At 37.5% G+C, this 24,039-nt stretch overlaps 1 protein-coding gene across 3 annotated transcripts; it reads right to left on the minus strand.

Moving 5' to 3' along the window:
* Positions 1-1,499: 1,499 nt before the first annotated feature.
* On the minus strand, positions 1,500-9,411 carry SPP1 (secreted phosphoprotein 1). Of its 3 annotated transcripts, XM_035004548.1 has the most exons (7): positions 9,278-9,410; positions 8,087-8,151; positions 7,936-7,974; positions 4,888-4,968; positions 4,555-4,596; positions 3,213-3,491; positions 1,500-2,327 (listed from the first exon to the last, which is right to left on the minus strand). In XM_035004548.1, exons 2-7 carry the CDS (start codon positions 8,138-8,140, stop codon positions 1,923-1,925), a joined length of 900 nt encoding a protein of 299 aa, XP_034860439.1. In that variant the 5' UTR covers positions 8,141-8,151; positions 9,278-9,410; the 3' UTR covers positions 1,500-1,922. The 3 variants fall into 3 exon arrangements, with proteins under 3 accessions (XP_034860439.1, XP_034860440.1, XP_034860441.1); XM_035004549.1 differs by lacking the exon at positions 4,555-4,596 and having other exon boundaries at positions 9,278-9,411; XM_035004550.1 differs by lacking the exon at positions 4,888-4,968.
* Positions 9,412-24,039: the final 14,628 nt, after the last annotated feature.

Consider the following 24,039-nt stretch of genomic DNA (forward strand, 5'->3'; position numbering starts at 1 on the left):
ACAACTTAAATGGGATTAGGTTTATCTGGTCTTTGAAGGTTTGATAGAATTCCCCTGTAAAATCATTTGGATCTAGTTTTTATAGTTCGTTCCTTGATAACTTTTTCTCTTTCCTCTATGGAAATCTGTCTATTTATGCTTTCCATGTATAGCAAGGCCAGTTTTGATAAGTTGTATTTTCTTAGAAAATAATTCCATTTATCTAGGTTTTCCATTTTATTTGTATTGGATTGTGTAAAGTAGTCTCTTTCAATATTTAAAAATTTACCAGTGTCATTGGTTATCTCCTTGCTTGTATTTCTTATTTGTTTTTTTCTGCCTTTCTTTCTTTATTGGGTGAGTTAATGGTTTATCTATTTTGTTGTTGTTGTTGTTGTTGTTTTTACAAGAAGCCAGCATTTTGATTTATTAGTTTCTACTATTGTTCTGTTCTCTACCTCATTACTTTTGCTTTTAAATTTATTATTTCCTTCCGTCTGCTTTCTTTTGTCTTACTTTGTTGTTCTTTTCTTATTTTTAAGATGGGAGCTCAATTTATTTATTTTCATTTTTTGATGTGTTTTTTTGCTGCAAGAATTTAAGGCTATGGCTTTTCTGTGATCACTGATTTAACTATATTCTATTGATTTTGTGTTTTCAATATAATTCTTTTTTAGAAAAACTGCCCCTTTTGTCCTAAAAGTTACTTAATAGATAATTTTAAAATTTCCAAATGGAATTTCTAGTTTTAGAAAGAGCAGACGAGCAAGACATGGAAGTAAAGATGCTTGCTCCACTTCAGGCTTCCAGAACTTTTAGTTTTGAATGAAATTGAAAATCTCAGTTATTACCCGAAACTGCATTTAAAAATTTTCCAATACAAGGGGACTGTTTATTATCTACAGGTGATCAAAATAGCTAGGGAAAAAAACTGCTATGGAACCTATCAGGTTTTCATCTGAGGGCAGCAAAGCAATAAATTTACTGAACAAATTAATGGTGAGTGATGAGAAATAATAAAATTGATTTGTGATTGCAGTTAGGCTTTCGTTAGCTTTTATATCAGCTTTGTGAAAATTAGAAAAAGGTGTCCCACGGGGTGTAAGAGTCCTGCATGGTTGGAGGATTTCTGGCTGAATAGCGACCCGAGCTTGAATTCTGTTTCTTTAACTAGGAACCTTAGCTCAACCAGAAGCTGTACGGTTGATCCAGAAGACCCTGGATTGCTCTCTACTAAGTGTAGCAGTTTCGTTAAAATAGCAACTGATTGCTAAGACAGTACATCTTGAATGCTCTCACCACAAAAAAGAAATGATGATTGTGTGATAGGCTAGAGAAGGTGACAAGCTAGAGGTGTTAACTAATGCTATGGTGGTGATCGTTTTGCAGTACAAGAGCAGATCAAATCATGTGGTACAACTCAACTTACACAATATTACATGTCATATATAATTCAATAAAGCTGCGGGAAAAAAAAGAGAAAAGAAAAAAAAGAAAAAGCTACCACCAAACTCATTATATTTGAGACATAAGATTTATTCACACACACACAAAATAATCACAACCAAATATACACTAATTTAAAAAACAAAAGATTACAGTGACGAAATTTTATATTCTCTTTTGTAAGTGTGTAAAAGTATTTGTTTGCTTCTACATAATTTCTATTCATAAAAGAATAGCAAACATTACAATGCAGTGATAGCTTGCATTTCTTATATGAAAAGAACATAGACCAAACCCTGAAGCTTTTAGTTTACAAGGGTGTTACCATGAAGCCACACACTAAACTAATGATCAAAACCAGTATCTATTTCCAGATCCATATACATATACATTCACCAACTAAGCTGAGAAATAAGCATTTCATATTCTCTCTCATCCTGCTACAATGTATTTTTTCTTTTTACTAAAAGCAGAGTAAGAAATTGCCTTTTCTCCTTTTAATTGACCTCAGAAGATGCACTATCTAATTCATGAGAAATGCGAAATTTCAGGTGTTTATCTTCTTCCACACTCTTGGAGTCTAGGACTCGTTCCTTTTCATGGCTTTGAACTGTTTGGCTGACGAGTTCACTGCTGACCTCAGAATTTTCCTGACTACCAATCTCATGGGAATGCTTATTGCTCTCATCACTTGCTCTCAGCTTATACTCTCTGGCATGCTTGTGGCTCTTTGTTTCCATACTGTGGTCATCCGGCTGACTTGTTTCCTGACTGTCTTTCGCATGGCTGTCCCCATCAGAAGTCCCCCGCACAGTCTGGGAAAGAAGGACGGCATTGAAGTCATCTTCCATACTCTCACTTTTCACAAGTGATGTCAAGTCCTCCTCTGTAGAATCAGGATACTGAATCACAGAACAAACGGAAGAAGAATTAAATGAAGAGCCACGGATGGGAACATTGTAATTCTGCTTTCTAAATTTTAGGCCAATTTATATGAAAATTGTCTAAATTTGGCTGAAGCAAAAAACAGGACTAGCATGTTACTTTGTTTTTTACCGAACCTTTTCACATATTCATCTCCTTTAGTTTAATAGATACATCAATTATGCATATGATAAAGACTATGACGTAGATCTGATGATCTCTGTTTTACATAAAGGGAAAGTGAATTGAAAGTTAAAAAGTAAAATGATTCATAAGTGGCAAGGCTATGTGTGAAATTCAGATCCTTCGACTGCAGATTAAGCATAATTTGCAACTCTGCAATTCGTCTTAGGTATTTAACTTCAAAACATGACCATTATATTGTGAAAATAATTGCTGTTTTCCAAAGTTTTTTTCTTTAATCTAAAAAACTGAATAGAATAAATGCTTTATAGCCAGGATTTGGAAAAAGATCATTGTAATTGAGAGACAAAAGTAGGGAGAAATTGCATGGACTTAAACATAAAATCACCAAGTGAGAAAAGGTTTTGTGTTCAATAGTCATAAATTAGGGGCACCTGGGTGGCTCAGTCGGTTGAGTGCCAGACTCTTGATTTTGGCTCAGCCCATGAGCTCAGGGTCGTGAGCTCAGCATGGAGTCTCCTTGTCCCTCCCCCTCTACCACTCCTCCTGTTCTTTCTCTCTCTAAAATAAATAAATTTTAAAAATCTTAAAAAGTCATAAATTAATAATGCTTACTGAATGAATGAATGAATGAATAAGTGACTGTGAATAGACACACTCTGGTTTCCTAGAATTGGGCTCTAATCATAAATATCTGATGTGTCTGTTTAAGGATTTACCTGGACTTCGTATCTGTGGGACTTCTTAGATCTGGACCTCAGTCCATGAGCCACACTATCACCTCGGCCATTATTTGAGTCTCTTGTGGGAACAGCTGGAGTGAAAAATTGGGTTGCTGGAATGTCAGTGGGAAAATCAGTGACCAGTTCATCAGATTCATCAGACTGGTTAGAGTCGTCATCTGCGTCATTGGAATCAATGGAATCCTGGCTGTCCACATCGTCTCCGTCATCTTCATCCACATCCTCATGGCTTTCATTGGACTTGCTTGAGAGGGTCTAAAAAACAAGATGGCCAGAAAAATTTGGGTAAGGGTTTTTACTTTCCCTTAGTCTTTACAGTGCATTAGTCTTTCAGACTAATTTGGTTTCAGAATCTTTGCATTCACAACAATGTATTCAGTGGCTTCTAGGAGTAAAAGTGAGTATTTTCCAATCTCTTTTTTAACACCAGGATAAATGGAATCATAATCTGAGATATTTTTCTTGCTTTTCCATAAGTAATTACTTTCATAGACATTTTCAAGCCATATATGTGAGTATAACATTTCTATGGATAACAGTGCTTTTCCTTGTTCATATTAGACATTATTTCATTTACCAAATTCAATGATGAAATAAATACAGATACATAATTGTGAGATTACTTTTTATTTGAAATGAGAATTCTCAGGAGATTGGAACATCCATATACTAATGCATGCACCAAAACCTGCCCCCCCATTGGCATACATAAGCAAAAATAACTCCATTATGCTTGTGTATAAACTGCAACTCAAATCTGTCAACCAAATTAACCACTGAATGTCTGATTAAACTTCTGATTAGCAAATATACTTGAATATTTATCTAACTTTCCCAGTTAGAGTTTCTTAACACATTCAAACAGATCTTAAGGAAAACAAATTTATCTCTTTGTTTAGCAAATATATCAATACTCCTAATAAAAAGAATAGCTGTCACATAAACCATTATGTTAGGAACAGAACTGTTACCCTGAGACAAAGTCTTGGCTTTCGTAGGCATTATTAGATGCTTATCAGATATTAGATAAGACATCTACAAAATACCTTAAATAAAATTTTAAAAGGCTTAGTATTTCAAATAACAGACATTAGTAAACATTTCCTGCCACACTAAACTTATCTGAAGAAACCTGGTATTTCTGACGTTGAGTAAATACATGTTTTCTTCCTGAGCAAGTTTTAAATTGGCAATTTACTATAAAATTTGCTAATAGAATATTGTCAGAATCGAAGCCAGGCCATGTCATTAGGAGAAAGAGTGACTTCTTTCATCTCTCCAAGGCATGGGCAGCTTCTGATTCACGGTGAGAACTCACCTTCTGTTGGAAGTTATCATTTTCTTGAGAGAGCACAGTATTCTGAAGAAGGAGGGACACATATCAGTTTACATCAAATATGTCTCATATTTTAATTCAAAAGTTAGCCTTTTCTATCCAAAGCAGGTCTTATTTTTCAGCCTCATAAGTGGGTGGCTTAAAGTGGGGAAAAGCCAACATAACCAGATCAATTGCTATCCTAAGCTCAAGTTTACCAACAGGTAGGAAAGATCCATTTAATTGGCCTGAATGGCCTCCATGATGGCTACTTTTTTTTGTTGTTCTCTAAATGAGAGAAATTTAATTCTTAAAATTAGTTAAAATTAAAAATACCTGTAGTGCTAGGAAAGTCTGCTTCTGAGATGGGTCAGGCTTTAGCCATGTAGCTACAGCACCTGGGTATTTGTTGTAAAGCTACAAAAAATGTTGCATATTTATCATTATTAAAAAAAGAAACATAAGGATCTCTAAGTGATCAACTGAAAAAACAAGTATACTTCACTGATCTTGATGGATAAGCATAATATGCCTCTGTATGGTCAGCCAGAGCCTTACATACCTCTTTTATCATTTCCTTTTTGTTGCAGATTCATTTAATATACTCTTACATAGCACTTACTTAGGTCAGGCATCCTTTCAAAGTGATTTACAAATATTTATTCATTTAATCCTCTCAACCCCCTGTGAGATAGGTATCATTATTATTCCCATTTTACAGACCAAGAGAAGCTCAGCCACAGAGAAGTTAAGTGGTAGTAGGTGGCAGAGCCGGGGTTCAAATCCAGGCAGACTGGGTCTTCGCAGTGATGCATGCTGTGCATGCTGAATACTGTGCATTCCTGTCCTATGCTTACGAGCTGAAATTTCCCCTCAGATAAAGCACATCTAAAGCAGAGGTGCCCTTAATTAGTGGTGATCTTCATTGTTTCCTCTATGAAAAGAGGAGGAACTCTCTAAGACTGCGTTGTCTGATACAATATCCTCCGGCCATATAACATGTGGTTACTTAATTTAATTAAAATGAAATATAATAAAAAATTCAGTTCTTCAATCGCACTAGCTACATTGTGAGTTCAGTAGCCACATGTATCTAGTTGCTTTCTGGGTGGACCATGCAGAAATATAATATTATTATAATATTAACATCATCACACAAATGTTCTATTGCTCCAAGGTGCCAGAGATGTGAATGGAACGGTCTTTCCTTTAGCCCAGTTATTTATCTGGAAAATGATTATCCTAGTGCAGAGGAGTGGAAATTGCTCTGAATAAGTGTCATCTGATGGGCTGTATCACCCAGAGCCAATCCCTTCCCTTCCCTGTCATTGAGAATGAGAACGCTGGCCGTTCCATGGGTCCCTTTCACAGCCAGCCACCGGGTGGGGGAAGGGCAGGGAGGCAATCAAGTCAGTAGCATGTGGGGTTTCCTCCCAGAGCTGACTGCAACCAGAGCAGCTTCATATTGGGCTACTCTGAAAGCTTTTGCTGAAGGAAAGGGTTCCTTGCCTGAAAAAGATGTGAAACTACTGTTCTAGAGGAGTTCCAAGTTTCCCTACTTTTTTTTTTATTTAAAAATATATAAAGATGATATGTAAATATGTTATAATTTATATATATTTAATATATATGTTTCCTGCTGCTACATGTAATATGGGCTCAGAGAGAAGGCATTTATAAGTTAAATTTATGATTTAAAACAACGTAACATGAAGACAATATAGATGAACAAAATAAACAGATTAAAACCTCCCTAATAGTCATAACACTCACAGATAACCAATGTTCATCTGCAGAGAGAAAGCCTTATAACTTTCACATATTTCTGACTAGCTCTAAATTTCTAGGATTCTGGAAGGTTGAGCTCTTCACTTATCTCCTAAATATAACTGAATAATTTATACTGTCATAACTTTATGTGCCATATTTATTCATGAAAAAGTCACCAGTTCTTGCCCAAATAGTGTGACCTCTATCTTTTCTGGAAATGTTAATTTTTCGGGCCTATTATTGTGCTTCAATACTTGTTTTCTCAAATCAGTTGGAAACCAGTCATATCTATACCCACCTACTTGCGCACCCAAACACATGCAGCAAATACTTCTCCGAATGTCTTCATTAAGCAATCTATTTTCAGTGACCCCAGGCAGCTCTATACAGGCCTTTATTCTGTTCATCTGGGATTGAACTCTGTGTGCCTTCTAGTCTGAGCTCTCAGGACAATGCCCGTTTGTTGTTTGGCTGGCACAGTTCCATGTATTTTGGAGGGGCATGTACATCTACGGTGCTGGTCAAAGAGTTATAATAAGGGGTTTGATTTGGTCTTATGTTTGGTTAGAAAGTTGTTATCTAAAGTCAGCTGACAAGCATAATAGATCCAAACAGCTTAAGAACCTTTCTTTTTATAATGGGTTTCTTAGCAAGTATCTTAGGAGATATTATGAATATTATGGTCATGTAAACTGTCCAGTGTGTGAGACAAATTTTAAACTCAGCAAAGCAAAGGATGGGATTTTCCACGTCTAGTACAGTATGTTGACTCATGGAAAGAAAAAGTCACGTGACTTCACATGACTTCATAGACTGCAGATGAACATTGGTTATCTGTGAGTGTTATGACTATTAGGGAGGTTTTAATTCTATGGCCCAGAGCATTATTTTATTATACAAAAGAACTAGTTTGGTGTTAGGAGCATATATTTACTAAAGACTATACAACTCTTCTTCAACTTGCGATGGGTTATGTCCCAATAAACCCATCGAACGTTAAAAATACGGTAGGTCAAAGATGCATTTAATACACCTAACCTACTGAGCATCATAGCACAGCTTAGCCTACCTTAAACATGCTCAGAATGCTTACATTAGCCTGCAATTGGGCAAAAGCATCTAACACAAAGCCCATTTTATAATAAAGTGATGAATATCTCATTTAAAGTATTGAATACTATACTGAAAGTGAAAAACAGAACGGTTGTATGGGTAGAGAATGGTTGAAAGCATATCGGTGTTGACGGTCGGGATGGCGTGGCTGACTGGGTCTGTGACTCACTACCGCTGCTCAGCCTCACAAGAGTATTGTACCGTGCATCGCTAGCCCAGGAAAAGGTCAAAATTCAAAATCTGAAGTATGGTTTCTACTAAATGCGTATGGCTTTCCCACCACCGTAAAGTTGAAAAATTGTAAATGGAACCATCGTAAGTCAGAGACCATCTGTAACTGTACTTAGTACTGGCCTAGGCTGAAAGCGGACAGTCAATAAATACTTATCAATTAACGGCTTGACTATGATGATAAGTAAAATGGCAACAAATATGTTTGTGGTGACTCTCGTGCAGCTGCATAAATAATTTAACTACATGATAAACCTAAAAGATGCTTACCTGCTTTTCCTCAGAGCTCCCAGAATCGGCCTGCTTAATCTTCAAAACAGAAAAGATGAAGCAAGATTACAATGTGAATGTGTTCCTAGCACAGGGGAGCACACAATTCATTTATTTTGAGAAATTTCCTTTAAGATTCAGCTGTACTCACCGGAATGGCGTAGGCAATGCCTAAAAGGCAAAAGCAAATCACTGCAAGTCTCATGGTGATTTTTCCTGCAAGATATTTTGTAAGGAATATTTGATTTCTTTGATCACTGTAAAACAGTGATACCTCTTTATGCTACCACATTACAAAATATTTACAAATAAATATATTTTCTGTAGAATATTTTCTACCTTTTGGAGAAAACTTTTGTTTCAATCACTATGGTCTTTTGAGTTACTATTTGTAATGCCTCCTCTTTACTCCATCTCTCACTATTAGGCAAGGGAGAGAGGAATTTCTTAAGACTATATTCGACTTCAAAATTTAGAGTTCCAGGGATTATATCATTACTACCTGATATCTCCAGTTATCTCAACCTAAAAACAGATCATTAGTAATTTAATTAAAATAATAAGCTACTGTTGGAATATTTATTTCTCAGGGAAGAAAAACACAGAGAGAAAATAAAACCATAGAAAGAAGCTTGCTTTCTTCATTTTTCCAGCATGCATTTTAAGTGTGATTTTTAACTAAATTATTAAAAAGGTACTACTTAGGCAAAATGAGGCTGTCTCAAAACTCAAGTTATTTAAGAAAGGCATTCTAGAAATTTGAAACAAAAACCAAAACATTGAAAATAGTCAATGGCTTTTCTATTCATGATAATAAGTCTGCATAGTGTCATACAGGTATCTTGGTGAAGAATTTAACAGCTAAATACAGAAGTGAAATATTCAGAAAGAGTTTTTTTTCCCCTTGAAAATAGGATGGATACATTAAACATTAAAACATAGCATAATTATTAGCTTACATTACCACTAAAGATCCTTTTCTGCTTAAATGCTTCCACAGCCATCTACCCATTAAAAATAATGTATATATAGTCATTTGAAAGGGGCATAGAATTTTTCTTTTTTTTTTCTGATTGGAAGAAATAGATTCAGTTCTTTTGAGGACTCCAAGAATTTTTGAGTTCTATAAATGACTGGCTTTCGAAATAACCAGTTACCTTTCTTCCAGGAAATCTGCAATGTATCTGGCATGCTCAATTAAAAGACTAGAACAGTGTAAGTCTGCTTAACAGCTTTACAGTTCAACTCTTTTCCTTACAACTTGCCCTCCCCCCTGAAATGAAGCTGAATGCCTAGGACAGCAATGAAGTTGAACGCATAGGACAGCGAAGTGCGGGCTTACCTTGCTCTGTGGCTGTCTGAGAAGAGAGCCCAGTCCCGGATGAGGCTGCACTGCTCGCCTTCTCTTCCTGCTGTTGACAATCAGGACCTCCCAGAATTTAAATGATGCTCCAGACAGTCTCCACCAACACAGGGAGGCGGAGAAATGTGTCATGAGGTTTTTTGCCACTGCCCAACCCACTTGCTCCCACACTTCCCCCTCTGGTTTTTGTGGTTAAAAAACAAAGAAACAAACACACAAAAACTACTCTACAGTTAAAACGTTACTGATGTACAATATCATTAACTAGCTTTTTCATTTATGGGACTGGCATTCGGCATCATGGAAGGGCATCTAGGGGTCCTGTAAAAAGTGGGGAGGAATGACTGGTTCTTTTAGAGAATTGATAATGTCTGAATTAGAAGAAAAAATGCTAATATAAATCCATCTTAAATAAAAGGAAATGGAATAGATTTTTGTTTCTTTAGGGTTAAATAACAGATTAAGGTAATATATGCAACCAAATTTGCCTCACAATTATACTCGTTTAACAGCTGCAAGGCTATTGTTCAGGTGTGGGAAGAGGCCCCCTCCATCCTTTGCTACTCAGGCTCAGTGCTGTGATTTCAAGTATGTAGCAGCTTGTCATTTAGACAAATGACATTACTAACACTAAGTTCCATGTTTATGCCCCTTAAGTTGGATTTACAATGACCGTTCAAGGACACGAATTTTTGTCGCACCGTTTAAATTGTTTGGAGGTGGTGAATCAGATAATCTGCTATATAAGACGGAAGAATGGTAATTTACTCTATATGCTGCAGAAGTAAAGCAGCTTCTCACTGGGAGAGGTAACTGCTTGAGAAGGCTGCTTCTGGGGCCAGAGTGTGGCTCTGAGTCCCACACTGACATCCATTAGCTGTGTGACCTTGGGCAGATCACTTAGCCTGCCTGTATTTGTTTCTTCATCTGTCAAATGCACATGCTATTACCTAGCTCATGGGGGTTGTGAGAAGTTTTAAATGAATTAGTATGTGTAAAACTAACAATGCTTGGCACATATTATGTGTATATTTTAAGCACTGTGTGTCTTAACTATTCCTGAAATTTTTAGGAAGAGCATGTAGTCATCATTCGTAGTGTCTTTAAGTGGAATAGGTTATTAGAATGAGGCTAGATGTAAGATCTTTAAACTGCATACATCAAGAGGGTAATTTGCACATCTCTACAGGAATGGATTGATTTATGAATCATCTTTTTTCTAGTTTTTCTCACAGGATATATAAAATTTGTTACTTAAATAAAATTGAAAACATTTTTTCTATATTAAAAAAACTTTACTGGGTATTTAAAAGGTATTTAAATGAAAGAAAATTACAGATGAATTTTGAATATTGGAACAGAAATTAGGGGTAACAAAGCTCTGAGTCCATTTTAAATATTTAATATTGTTTTGAGATTACTAAACTTCTTCATCTACTTTTCTCAGTTGTGAAATGGGGATTGCACTATTCATTTACCTCACATCTCCATTATAAGAATTATGTGTGAGATTAAAGGTAAATGATCTTATTTATTATTAATTCTATCTAAGGTGTTGGCTCCTATTTACTAAATGCTGCTTTTAATAGAAATATGGATTAAATAATTTCTTGCAGTGTTATTCTATAACTATAATCCATAGGTTTTGTGGACATTTGGAGGGGGGGAGGGTATGTCTATTTTGGATGCATTCCAAATGAGTTGATATTATTGATTTGTGGGATCTAATCACACATTTTAATAATACAGATGGCAGCTATCTCTATAAAACATAAAGCACACAGGTTATAAACTTTCAAAATAGATTTCTTAGTTCTGCTTTTAAAAATTGTTTTTTCCCTTTAAACGTATTACCCACATAAATTTGTCATGTTGTCCATTTAGCGGGGGGGGGGAAGTTCACAAATTCTAAAAACAAGATTTCCACAGGACTCACTATGGTTTACTCTGTGCCCACGGGAATGATTTAATGCAAACTTAGATAGTTATAGGAATAGGTTTCGCTGGAGTGGAGCCATGTTGAGATGAACCGTATGCCCCACCACAGGACTCTTCCGGTCATAGCTCCAAAGTGCCACACGATGGCAGCATTTCTGAAAAGGATTTCAGACCACAAGTCTGGTTTCTCTTGTTTTCTCACTCGGGGAAGGATAGGACATTTCACATATTTAATGACAGAACTGTAAAACAGCTGTGGGGCCTTCCATTTCTTGGAATGCCAGGTGAGAAAATATTTCCCAACAATGCTCCGCTACACAGTAACAAGGAACACAGAGGCCAAGAGAACTAAAGCATTCCTGTTCTGCTCTGTCATAGCTTTCCGCAGTCCCAGGTAGACACTATTGTCTCCTTCCCCACTTCCCACATTGACTCAAAAGGTTACTGATTCCGAGATCTCGCTCAGGGGAAAGACTTGTGAATTCACAGTTAAAGAATGTGTCTGGGATGTTTCAGAGATGAGAAGATAAAGTGATTTGTAATGGAGGCAGCTGTGCAAAGAATGAAATGGATAATGTGTTCATTCTGACTTTTGAAGAGGCTCGTTCTTCTTGCTCTTTGTAATTAAGCATGCTGCTGACGCTTTTCTTTTTCTGAATAAGATTTTTCAGTTGTCAGAATTAACGTGTTAAATGATTGAGGTCAGAGAGGCTTGATCTGTTTCCATTCTTGTTTAGGCTAACACTTGGTTGTTAAGAGTCAAAATGTCACATCGATCCAATTCCTTGTAAATCTTGTATGTGGAAAGGAAGTTTAGTTGTTAAGCTGGAAAGCAAAGAGGGATTTGTGATTGTAAAATAGAGACACTATAAGAGGACATATGGGGATATATAGAAAGCACTGTATTTTTTTCTTGAATGACATAAAAATTCTCATATAATGGAAAAATTGAAGTGTCCAAATGTCCCTGTTTTGTGGAGTTTTTTAATACCAACTTCCAGTTTATTTGGATATTTCTAGTTATACTCTTAGTAAGGTACAATCAACTACTTAAACTTTTTCAGCTCTGCAAATAATTATTTTTTTCACCTGAAACAATGTTCAGATAAAAATCTGATATCTTGGTACTAATCTGTCATAGAGGAGTTGGAACTGTAACTAAGCAGAAACCTACCACAGTATTCATCATTTGTAGTCTGGAAGAGGGGCATTATTTATTAGAGGAAAGGAAACAAGGGTGGAAGGTAAGAGGGTGCTATTTTTAAGTTCAGACATGAAATTAGAACATTTCAGAAATAGAAAAAACAAACACCGTAAAACTTTTATCCTATTGCTCAATAACTTAAATAATGAAATTCAGCTCCTGAAAAAAGTGGCCTTACTATTGGTAAACATTACTTCCACTTAAAACAAAAGAGAAAAGTTTCATTTTAGACACATAGAATTGTTATAGAGTAAATAAATATTCAATAAGTTGTTAGTGATTAACCACTCAACTCTCCATCCTTAATAAATTTTGAGCACATAGTTTGTGCTTATCAATTCAATACATTAGGCTTGAATTCATAGTGTATCATATGTGGATATCTAATATTTGCTGGTACTCAAGAATCAGATAGTGTTTTTCTATTAAAGTATTATTACCAACTCTGAGGGCATTCTAACACTCTTTAAGTGATAGATTCTTTAAAGTGGACTTATTAATTTTTTTTCTTAAAAGGACACCATTCTGACCCTCATGGAATCTCATGGAGACTTTTATTCATGAAAATCAACCATAAGAAATTTGGAACTTGTATAGCCAATGAGGTTAAGGGGGTGCAGTTAAATAGTAAACTCAGTGGGACTATGGATAGGGAGAGGCATATGGTGGAGACCCTGTGTCTACACTGGAGTAGGGTGGGTATTTTGGGATTGGGCTCAGACAGGAAGTCTCTTTTTCCACCCAACATCAATCACAGCAGCATAGAATCCTATACCTGCAGCAGTATGGGGAACAATACAGAAGCTTGTCATCAGAGGACCCGAAGGGGATTGGGGGGGGGGGGCAAAGCTGCAGAAATGTACAAATAGAAAGTCTAGCAGCTCAGGCCCCTGTCAATACAGAAAAGGCATTTTGCCACAATAAGCAATCAGTGATCAGCATTCTGCAGAATGTATTTGAGGGGAGAAAAGCATTCTTCGAAACTGGATTATGAGAATTCTTATTTAAAATCTCATGTTTGAGGGACGCCTGCGGGGCTCAGTTGGTTGAGCTTCTGCCTTCGGCTTGGGTCATGATCCCAGGGTCCTGGGATTGAGCCCCTGCATTGGGCTCCCTGCTCAGCAGGGAGTCTGCTTCTCTCTCTTACTCTCCCTCTGTGCTCTCTCTCTCTCTCTCAAATAAATAAATAAAATCTTTAAAAAAAATCTGATGTTTGAATAATTTTTGGTAGAAAATCCGTTATAAGGTTAATATGAAAAAGTGACCACTTCAATACAGAACAGAAGAAAATCTGAAGAAAGGGGACAAAAACTGGACAACAAAAGCAGCAGCTAAATCCATTATTTTTCTAGCCACATTTGGCTAAGGTTTTTTTGTTTTGTTTGTTTTGCCAGTTCCTATTAAGGAAGAACTCACATTAATGTTTCTATTCCACGGAATAACATTTATGTTTTAAAAAATATAATTAAATAATTAGTAATTAAAATTTGAGTCCTTTAATGTTTGAATTTTTTTTTTTTAAAGATTTTATTTATTTATTTTGACAGAGAGAGAGAGACAGCGAGAGAGGGAACACAAGCAGGGGGGAATGGAAGAGGGAGAAGCAGGCTTCCTGCCGAGCAGAGAGCCCGATGCGGGGCTCGATCCCAGGACCCTGGGATCATGACCTGAGCCAAAGGCAGACGCTTAACAACTGAGCCACCCAGGTGCCCCTTGTTTGAATTTTTTAATAAAAAGAAAGCCCATGATATGCTCATCCCATAGTTTATGTGTCAACAAATATTTATGCAGTGAATGAAAAAAATTAACTCTATTGCAAAATGTATATAATTCTTATGTAAATTGAGTCATTTCTGATTATTTTCTGATGCTTTCTTAAAGTCTCCAATTGACCATCTCCTGGTTCCTATTAGAAGTCACTATCAGGCAGAATGGATTACACCTGAGAACTTTAGGCAAGATTCCTGCGTCCAGAGAGGGCTGGCCAGGTGAATGCTATTTTTTGCAGAACATGAGGTCCTCTGAGGTCTGACATTCTCCTGTCTCTACAGCCTTATCTTTCACTGATTTCCTTTCTTGTAGTCCATGCAACAGGTACACGGAGCCAATTGAAGCTCCCCAAAGTGCCATGCTAGTTGAAGTCTCCACGCCTTTGCTCACACCGCGTGACACTCGTGCCTAGACTATCCCTCCAGTCCCATCCACACCTGCCTGTGAAATATTTTCTTTCCAGACTTAATTCACATTAAGCGTCAAGGCATCGCTTATAAAGCCTTTTTTGACCTAAATAGAAAGAGCCATTTCCACTTTTTGTAGGCCTAGTGCACCCTGCCCATGATTTAGCCCACCTCTGATACTTTATTGCCATTACATACTTGTCTCCTTACACTGACAAGTAAACTCCCTCCAGGCAGGGACTCGGTCTTAACCACTTCCTGGTAGCAAATCAGTAAATGTTTGAGGGACAAGTGAGTGAAGGGCACACCTTTATGAATGCTTAATCCTGTGGATGCTACATATAACACCAGCATTTAGCATCCGCTCCAGGGAGTGAGAACAACTAACTGCTGGGTTCTCAGAATAACTGGAACAGTAATCCCCCGCTTATCTGCAGTTTCCCTTTCCGCAGTTTCGTTTACCGGCCAACAGTTGCGTCCGCACGCAGATAATCCTTTTGCTGAATCGTCAGACGGTCAATAGCAGCCTAACTCTACGTCCTAATGCTGCGTCATTCTCCTCACGTCATCTCCTCACATAGGCGTTTTGTCATTTCCCATCATAAGAAGGGTGAGTACAGTTCAAGATGCTTTGAGAGAGACCAATTCATGTAGCTTTTATTTGTTATAATGGTTCCATTTTATTTATTTATTTTTATTTATTTATTTATTTATTTGAGAGAGAGAGAATGAGAGAGAGCATGAGGGGGGGAGGGTCAGAGGGAGAAGCAGACCCCCCGCCGAGCAGGGAGCCCGATGCGGGACTCGATCCCAGGACTCCAGGATCATGACCCGAGCCGAAGGCAGTCGCTTAACCGACTGAGCCACCCAGGCGCCCCTATTTCTAATTCTTTTTTTTTTTTTTAAGATTTTATTTATTTATTTGAGAGAGAGAGAGCATGAGGGGGGGAGGGTCAGAGGGAGAAGCAGGCTCCCCGCCGAGCAGGGAGCCCGACGCGGGACTCGATCCAGGGACTCCAGGATCATGACCTGAGCTGAAGGCAGTCGCTTAACCGACTGAGCCACCCAGGCGCCCCTCCATTTTATTATTATAACTTTCCTACAATGCCTAATTTATAAGTTAAACTTTGTCATAGGTATGTAAGTATAGGAAAAAAATAGTATGTCTATAGGGTTCAGTACTATCCGTAGTTTTAGGCATCCCCTGGGGGTCTTGGAGTGTATTCTTCAGATAAGGGAGGGACTGTATACACATTTTAAAAATGCCGTTGCAGAATCTGAAGAGCCAGCATATTTCCCCCTTGTCTGTGGGGTTCTGGGAAGCCCTTTAGCTTGTCTGGGTCTCATGTTTCTTAATAGAGTTAATCTGGATTATTTTTAAGGTCACTTTTGGCTCTAAAATTCTGTGATTTTATGTTTCTTTTTAAAATTCACGAGGAGTAAAATATTGACATTGCAATAGGAAGAGCAAGCAAGTTATAGAAATAGAGATGGCATTGAGATTGTAAGAGAAAAGAGAAGTTCAGATTAAAAACCAGAAAGGGAAGATTTTGACGCAAAAATTCTCTAATAGGCTGGCAGTCAGGTAAGAGTTGAAGAGTCTTTAAGATGTTTCAAAGTAAACTATCATGTGTTTTTTTTTTCTATATTTTAAATCATAGATAAAAAATGAATATTATTATAATAATATTAGTAAAAATAAAACTTTTTTTTTTAAGAGACGAATCACTTCCAACATAAAACTCTAATGAGTCAATCTTAAAGGTTCTGAGAATTTTTTATCCTTACCTCCCCAAACATGGGTTTTCTAGAGGTGTTTCTCACCCTGGGTCACATGAATTTCTTTTGGATTCTGTTATACCAAGAGTGGGAGATTGAAGAGAAAGTGACTGAAGAGGTTGGCTTGTTTCTTTCCTGGAAAATGCTGCCTGTGGTTTTTAGGAGGCAATTTCGTTGCCAAAGAGATCAAGAATATCAGGCTTCTCCATAATCTGGAGATGTTTTTAGATTTTTCTTTCCCGTATTCACATCCTCTTTATTTCCAAGCATCTGCAGATGTGACTGGTCTAGGCAACCTATTAATTTCACTTTGTATGAGATGAAATCATTCAAGAGTTATCTAAAATCAAAGTTTGTGATAAAATTCTGTTCTCTTTTTACCCATTCATGTGTAACAAATTTCTACTGCTTGTTTTTTCCCCAAGAAACACTTCCTCAAGGGGCGCCTGGGTGGCTCAGTCACTTAAGCATCTGCCTTTGGCTCAGATCATGATCCTAGAGTCCTGGGATCGAGCCCTACATCGGACTCCCCACTGAGCGGGGAGCCTGCATCTCCTTCTGCCCCTCACCCAGCTCTCATGCTCTCTCTCTCTCTCTCTCAAATAAATAAATAAAATCTTAAAAAAAACCCAAACACTTCCTCATAACTATTATGACCTCTGCCTTTACCTTTTCTATGGTAACAAAGAGTGAACCCAGAACTTCTGCCTTTACTGTTAAAAGGAGAGATATTCAAAATAATAATGATAATGATACTACTAATAACAATAGTAGTTATACATTTTCATGGAAAACCTATAATATTCTAGATTTAAAAATATACATTATATCTTATATTCCTAACAACTACATTAATTCAGTATTAGGATCTCAATTTTTCAGGTAATTAAATGGAAGCCATTTCCTGTGCAGTCATGTCTGTACACATGATTTTATTCACTCCTTGCAAAAACCTTTGAGTATATATTTACAGGGTCAGTAGAGGCCCAGAGAAGGGAGTGACTGGTTCCACCTGTCTAGAAAAACTTTCTAAATGCAATACAGAGGAGGAACTGGTTTTTAGAGACTAACCTCTAAGATGTGAATTGAAAGAATAAGCATCCAACTTTGACCAAACTTGGTTGAAAACAAACAAGCATACAAAAAAAGCTGTAAGTGACAATGAAATTGGTGAGAAATTTTGTTGAGAGTGAATAGTTTTGTTTCTCATAGGCTCAAATCTAATCAAAATGCAGAGCTTTATTTATCCACATGCCACGCAGGTAATGTCATGCTATGATTATGAGCCACACAGTGTCAGAGAGTGTTAATACATTTTTGCTAATCTTATGCTGCAATGAATCACCGATTCAATATACACAGATTAGTGATTGTGGGTTAATATCATTAGCTTCATGCTTAATACATACAATGACCTAAAATATTAGTTGTCTTGATTAGCTGAGCTTTGAGTGAATTGCTTGTCATATTTTAACAGTCATTGTATACCTAGAGAAAAGAACAATTCAAAGGCACAAATTCATAGTTAGCCTTATGTCTTGCTACATTTGGATTTATTATAACACCTACCATAATAATTGTGACAGGCGTTACTAGCTGAAACTACATTTTCCAGCTTTTTTTTTTTTTTTACATCTGGGCATGGCCATGTGACTAATTCTTGCCAACAGAATATAAACAAAGTGATGTGTTTTTACTTCCAGGCGATAGTGCCTAAAACATTAATTGTGCCTCCTCCATAGTCTTTTTTTTTTATTTTTTAAAGATTTTATTTATTTATTTGAGAGAGAGAGTCAGAGAGAGAGAGAGCACAAGAGGGAGGAGCAGGAGAGGGAGAAGCAGACTCCCCGCCGAGCAGGGAGCCCGATGCGGGACTCGATCCAGGGACTCCAGGATCATGACCTGAGCCTTAGGCAGTCGCTTAACCAACTGAGCCACCCAGGCGCCCCCATTTTTTTTTTTAAGATTTTATTTATTTATTTGAGAGAGAGAGAATGAGAGAGAGCACATGAGAGGGGGGAGGGTCAGAGGGAGAAGCAGACTCCCTGCCGAGCAGGGAGCCTGATGCGGGACTCGATCCAGGGACTCGATCCAGGGACTCGATCCCGGGACTCCAGGATCATGACCTGAGCCTTAGGCAGTCGCTTAACCGACTGAGCCACCCAGGCGCCCCCTCCTCCATAGTCTTATTTCTCATCCGTTGGCTGAATGAAGAGGACTATGAAGCATTTTTGGAGGGCAAAGTCCCAAGGAGGAGAGCTTGAGCTGTCTGCTGACTAGGAGCCCTGGTATTGAATATTATATGAACCAGAGCTGTGCTCTGTGGCTTCAAGTCCATGATAGCTCTTACAATAGCTGCTGTTAGGGCGCCTGGGTGGCTCAGTCGGTTAAGCGACTGCCTTTGGCTCAGGTCATGATCCTGGAGTCCCGGGATCGAGTCCCGCATCGGTCTCCCTGCTCGGCGGGGAGTCTGCTTCTCCCTCTGACCCTCCCCCCTCTCATGTGCTTTCTCTCTCATTCTCTCTGTCTCAAATAAATAAATAAAATCTTTAAAAAAAAAAATAGCTGCTGTTACCTTAATGAAGGCAACCCCTGACATTACATTACATGTTCAATCCATAATTTTTGAATGTTAGCAAGTAGGCTCCAGATTCTAAACTCATGAGACTGGATTTACATTATGGTCCCATAACTTAAAATTTCTGTATTATAGTTTCTACCTAGATAGAGAATTTTCTATTCATTTTTGCTTCCTCATTCCTAAAACCCTGAATTAGTCCATGTGAAATTACTAATATGTTAAAATTGTAGTTGATTGTTTTATACAATAAGTATGTGACTCATTTAACTCCAAAAGGAGATGGTGTATCATCTCATTTAATTCCAAAAGGAGTAGCAGTAGGTATTTTAAATACTTAGGATAGCAGGTTACTCTTGGTCCTCTGTTTTTGTTTTTCTCACTTTTACCGGAAGAGAATTAACCTTGGTACAGGTTTTTGTGGACAGTGTCTAATGCTGGAAATCAGGGAGCCTGACTTTATCTTGACTCTACTACAAACTCCACTAAATATTGTCAAATTAGCTTGCCTCTGAGAAGAGAGAGGCTAAGCCATCTCCCAATAAATAATAAACACATCTTGCAACTTCTCATTATTCACACAGCATCATTTACTTTATCTCTTAATTAGGCCACTTGGTTTTTGGGGCACCTTTTGCCTTTCACCAGGGGCCAGACAGGGGAAGGTAGAGATAAAGTTAAAATCAACCTATCTTGTTACATCTGAATACTTAAAGTCATGTTCTCTGCAGGTTTTGGATGACTTTTGTTTCGTGGAAGGAATGTGTTTATAGATTAATTTTACTCTCAGGTGACTTTTACCAGCTCAGATGTTGAGGATGGTAAATTCTGAGGCACTTGAAGAATTTTTAAGCTTTCTACCTTGGTTCCTAATATGGAGATGACCATAATCAGAGGAAAGGTAGATTACATTACAAACTGTTTATGGTGGGGAGCTGGAGTTTTGACCCTGTCTTGCATATTTCACTATCAGTGAAATCCTGTATATTTCACTTTCCCCAACCTGTGGTGGTCTTTTGGTCTGTGGGTCGTAGCTTGGCCAGGGGGTGAGCAGAGTTCTTAGTGAAGTAAAGAGGTCACGTATGACATATCAGCAGAGCTGGTCCACCCACTCGTCTGGGTTGGGGAGGAAGTGGAGGCTGGGGTCAGGCAAGGGACCTTTTTCTGCTTTTAGACCGTGGCAAAGCATCTCAGACTGGGGTTTCATTTTATTTTTGTTCATGTGGAGTTGGTTCAGACACAAGTAAAATTGCAGTGTCTTAACCTCTAGTAAGGTTTCAAACACATCTTGCTTCATCAAGGTTGGTCTTTTAAGAATGAAATTTGTATCTCAGAGGTGATGGTAGTCTGAATTTAGAAGGATAAAACTGACAAACTTTCATTTAAATCTCCCAATCTGACTGTTTGGGAGTGTAAATTACTGAAAAATGTTTTATTTTTCTTTTTAAGAAGAAGGATAAGAATCCCATACACAGGAAGTTAATTTTCCTAAAACATTTTATTTTCATAGTATTTGTATAAAATTGGACAATTGATTTCTTTCTTGGGGTTCTATCTTCTATCCCAAGTTTTATCCATGGGGGCCGGATAAGAACTGGGACATAAAATCTGTTAAACTTTTACCCCATCATGCCAGGTATGTGTGAACACATGGCTAGCTGTATGTAGATCTTTTTCTCACACAAAGATTTGAGGTTTTTCTTTGTTTTGTTTGTTTTTTTAACAAAAATCCATGAAACACAAAGGTATATAATAAATAGTTGAGACACTTGGGGAAGAATGCTAAGAAATCAATAAAATTTATTAAGTGTTGGGATAAATTTAGAATAAACTATAAAATGCCTACTTCTATACATTGGCTTATAAATGTTAATTTAGTTGCTTTGAAACAACATAATTTAGTATCAAATGCTTAAAAACATTAATTTCAGTCAATATAATTAAAAATATAAATTGTATGTATCTGGTTGGCTATTAAGGATGACATTTCCCAATTTGGTACTATTGTTTTAGTTCTAGAATGTCCCAAGAACCTGGAGGAGAGATAGTAAGAAGACAGGCATGGAGAAAAGGAGGGGTGTTCTTGAACTGGGTTTTATTTTAGCTCTAAGGCAACTCAGGGCAGAAAATCAGTAAGACTGGAGATCAGAGCAGAAGTTTTGGTTCAAATAAAAATCAATGTCTTCAGGATGTTAGCCTGGTGATGGATATGAAAGAGGGCACGTTCTGCATGGAGCACTGGGTGTTATATGCAAACAATGAATCATGGAACACTACATCAAAAACTAATGATGTAATGTATGGTGATTAACATAACATAAAAAAAATCAATGTCTTCAATAGTAGTCAAATCAGTGTATTCAGAAAGCAGCACCGGAATTGGCATTATGAGCTAGGGGATTTCTTCTTGGGTCTTTTAATCGAGTGCCAAACTGCTGTCTTGGATATCCTTTGTTTTAATTTTCTAGACAAGGGGTCAGTAAGCTCTTGGACCAAACCCATCCAAAGTTTATTTTTGTAAATAAAGTCTTATTAGAACATGGCCTTGGGGCGCCTGGGTGGCTCAGTCAGTTTAGCGTCTGCCTTCAGCTCAGGTCATGATCCCAGGGTCCTGGGATGGAGCTCCACATCGAGCTCCACATCGGGCTCCCTGCTCCGTAGGGAGCCTGCTTCTCCCTACCCCCCTCTTCCTCTGCCTGCTCCTCTCCTTGCTTTTGCTCTCTCTCTCTCTGTCAAATAAATAAATAAAATCTTAAAAAAAAAAAAAAGAACATGGCCTTGCCCATTTATTTATATAGTGCTACAACACTAGAGTTGAGTTGCTGGGTCAGAGACCATATAGCCTGAAGAGCCTAGAATATTTATTATTTGGCCCATTTACAGAAAAGGGCCCACACCTGTTCCAGATGAAAGATCTTTCTTATTTTGGTCTATTCTTTAACTCAAGCATATGAGTCAGGCTCTCACCCTAGTTCCCACTCTGTCATTTCTGGCTATATCAAGTCATTTTTGCGGTGTGATGAACAGTATTCCATTTAGTCCCCTGTGAGAGAATTCTCTAATTATTCCTATTGTTCTCACCTTCCTCAAAGATCTTTTGAGGAGTCATTTGTAAATCTGGGAATTTTAGTATGAATAGTGATACTAATACCTTTTATTTATATCTTTTAAGCATTTAAAGTGCTTTGAGATTGATGATCTTAATTGATACTTGTAACACTGTTTTCCTCTGGGAAAGGGATCTGATTGGCTAGAGATAAGGATGGGAAGGAGACTTAAATTTATTGGCTTTTAAATTTTGCATCATGTATGCATTTGTTATCTATTACTGTAGAGCAGGGTTACCAAAAACTTTAGCAGCCTAAAACAACACACATTTGTTGACTCAGAGTTTCTGTGGGTCAGGGATCCAGGCATGGTTGGCTGGGTCCTCTGCATCAGAATCTTCATACAGCTGTAAGTGAGGTGTTGGCCAAGGCTGGAGTCTCCCCTAAAGGCTTGATTGGGGAAGAATCTGCTTCCAAGCTACATGGTTATTGTCAGGATTCAGTTCCTTGAGGACCGTTGGGCTGAGAACCTCAGTTCCTAGTTGTTTGTTGGCTGGAGGGCTCCCCAGTTCCTCTCCAACATGACAGCTAGCTTCATCAAAGCCAGAAAGCCGAAAAGGCAATAAAAGTCTGCTAGCAAAATGGAAGTCAAATTTTATGTAACCTCATCATGAAAGTGACATCATATCACTTTTGTCCTATTCTGTTTGTTAGAACAAGTCTTTAGGCCATCCCACAGTTCAAGGGAGGATATTACACAAGGGCATGAGTATCAGGAGTTGGAGATCATAGCGGGTACATTTTAGAGTCTGCCTGCTACAATATGCGTGTGTATTACCTATTTAGTGAAATTAAACAAATAAAAGTGTGTGTAGACATCCAAGACTAAATGAAAATGAAAGTCTCAGTGTAATAGGTGAAATATGATTCATTTTGTAAATAAGAAATAGCATGTGCATATATATGTGTGTATAAATGCATACAAAATGATAGGAATGATACAAATCAAGTGGTTAGTGTCTTTATCCGTTCAGGCTGCTGTAATAGAATACCATAGAGTGGATGGACGGTTTATGAGTGATAAATATTTTTTTAAAGTTTTAATTTAAATTCCAGTTTGTTAACATACACTGTAATATTAGTTTTGGGTATACAGTTTAGTGATTCAACATTTACATACAATACTTTGTGCTTGTCACAACAAGCACACTCCATGAATAACAAATATTTATTTCTCACAGTTCTGGTTGCTGGGAAGTCCAAGATCAAGGCATTGGCAAATCTGATGTCCGGTGAGCACCCACTTTCTATTTCACACACAGCCATTTTCTTGCTATGTCCTCACATGGTGACAGGGGTGAGGGAGCTCTCTGGGATCTCTTACAAAGGCACTAATCCCATTCATGAGGGCTCCACCCTTATGACCTAAGCACCTCCCCAAAGGCCCTAACTCCTAATGCCATAACTTTGGGGATTTTGTTTCAACACATGAATTTTGAAGGGACACAAACGTTCAAACTATAGCAGTTAACAATGATTACTTCTGTGGAGAAATGAGAAGAAATGGATATAAAGGAACTTTTATAGTTTAATCTAGTTCTTTGTTTTCTTCTCAACATGACAGGAAAGTAAGTAGAATCATTTCATAAAGTTGAAGTGGATAACCGGCTTTCCAACGGTATATGGTAACTTAATTGCAGGATCAGGATTCAAAATAGTTCTGAACATCAAAGTTTTTTTTCCTATTTATTTATTGGATTATTTATTTACTTCAAAACTAATCTTTTTTGCTCAGAAAAATTACTTTAAAAATTTAAAAAACTACTTATAAGAATTATGAGTATTTGTTCCTTTGGTGATGCCTGGCTAACTGCATTGGGTAGCCATCTCTACTAAATATTTCTGGTGATTAAGCCATTTTTAAACCATGATAAAATAGAAATTTGTATTTAATCCTATGGTAGGGTTGCCAGATCTAGCAAATGAAAATATAGGATGCCCAATTAAATTTGAATTTC

Source organism: Mirounga leonina, unplaced genomic scaffold, assembly GCF_011800145.1.
Source record: "Mirounga leonina isolate KUSES-001 unplaced genomic scaffold, KU_Mleo_1.0 Mir_129, whole genome shotgun sequence".
Lineage (NCBI taxonomy): Eukaryota > Metazoa > Chordata > Mammalia > Carnivora > Phocidae > Mirounga > Mirounga leonina.

Excerpts from the sequence above, each read along its gene's own strand:
- SPP1 (XM_035004548.1), bottom strand. The coding sequence starts at position 8,140 with ATGAGACTTGCAGTGATTTGCTTTTGCCTTTTAGGCATTGCCTACGCC. Across the intron at positions 7,975-8,086 it reads GCATTGCCTACGCCATTCCG|ATTAAGCAGGCCGATTCTGG; the intron begins GTGAGTACAGCT and ends TCTGTTTTGAAG. Across the intron at positions 4,969-7,935 it reads GGAGCTCTGAGGAAAAGCAG|CTTTACAACAAATACCCAGG; the intron begins GTAAGCATCTTT and ends CATTTTTTGTAG.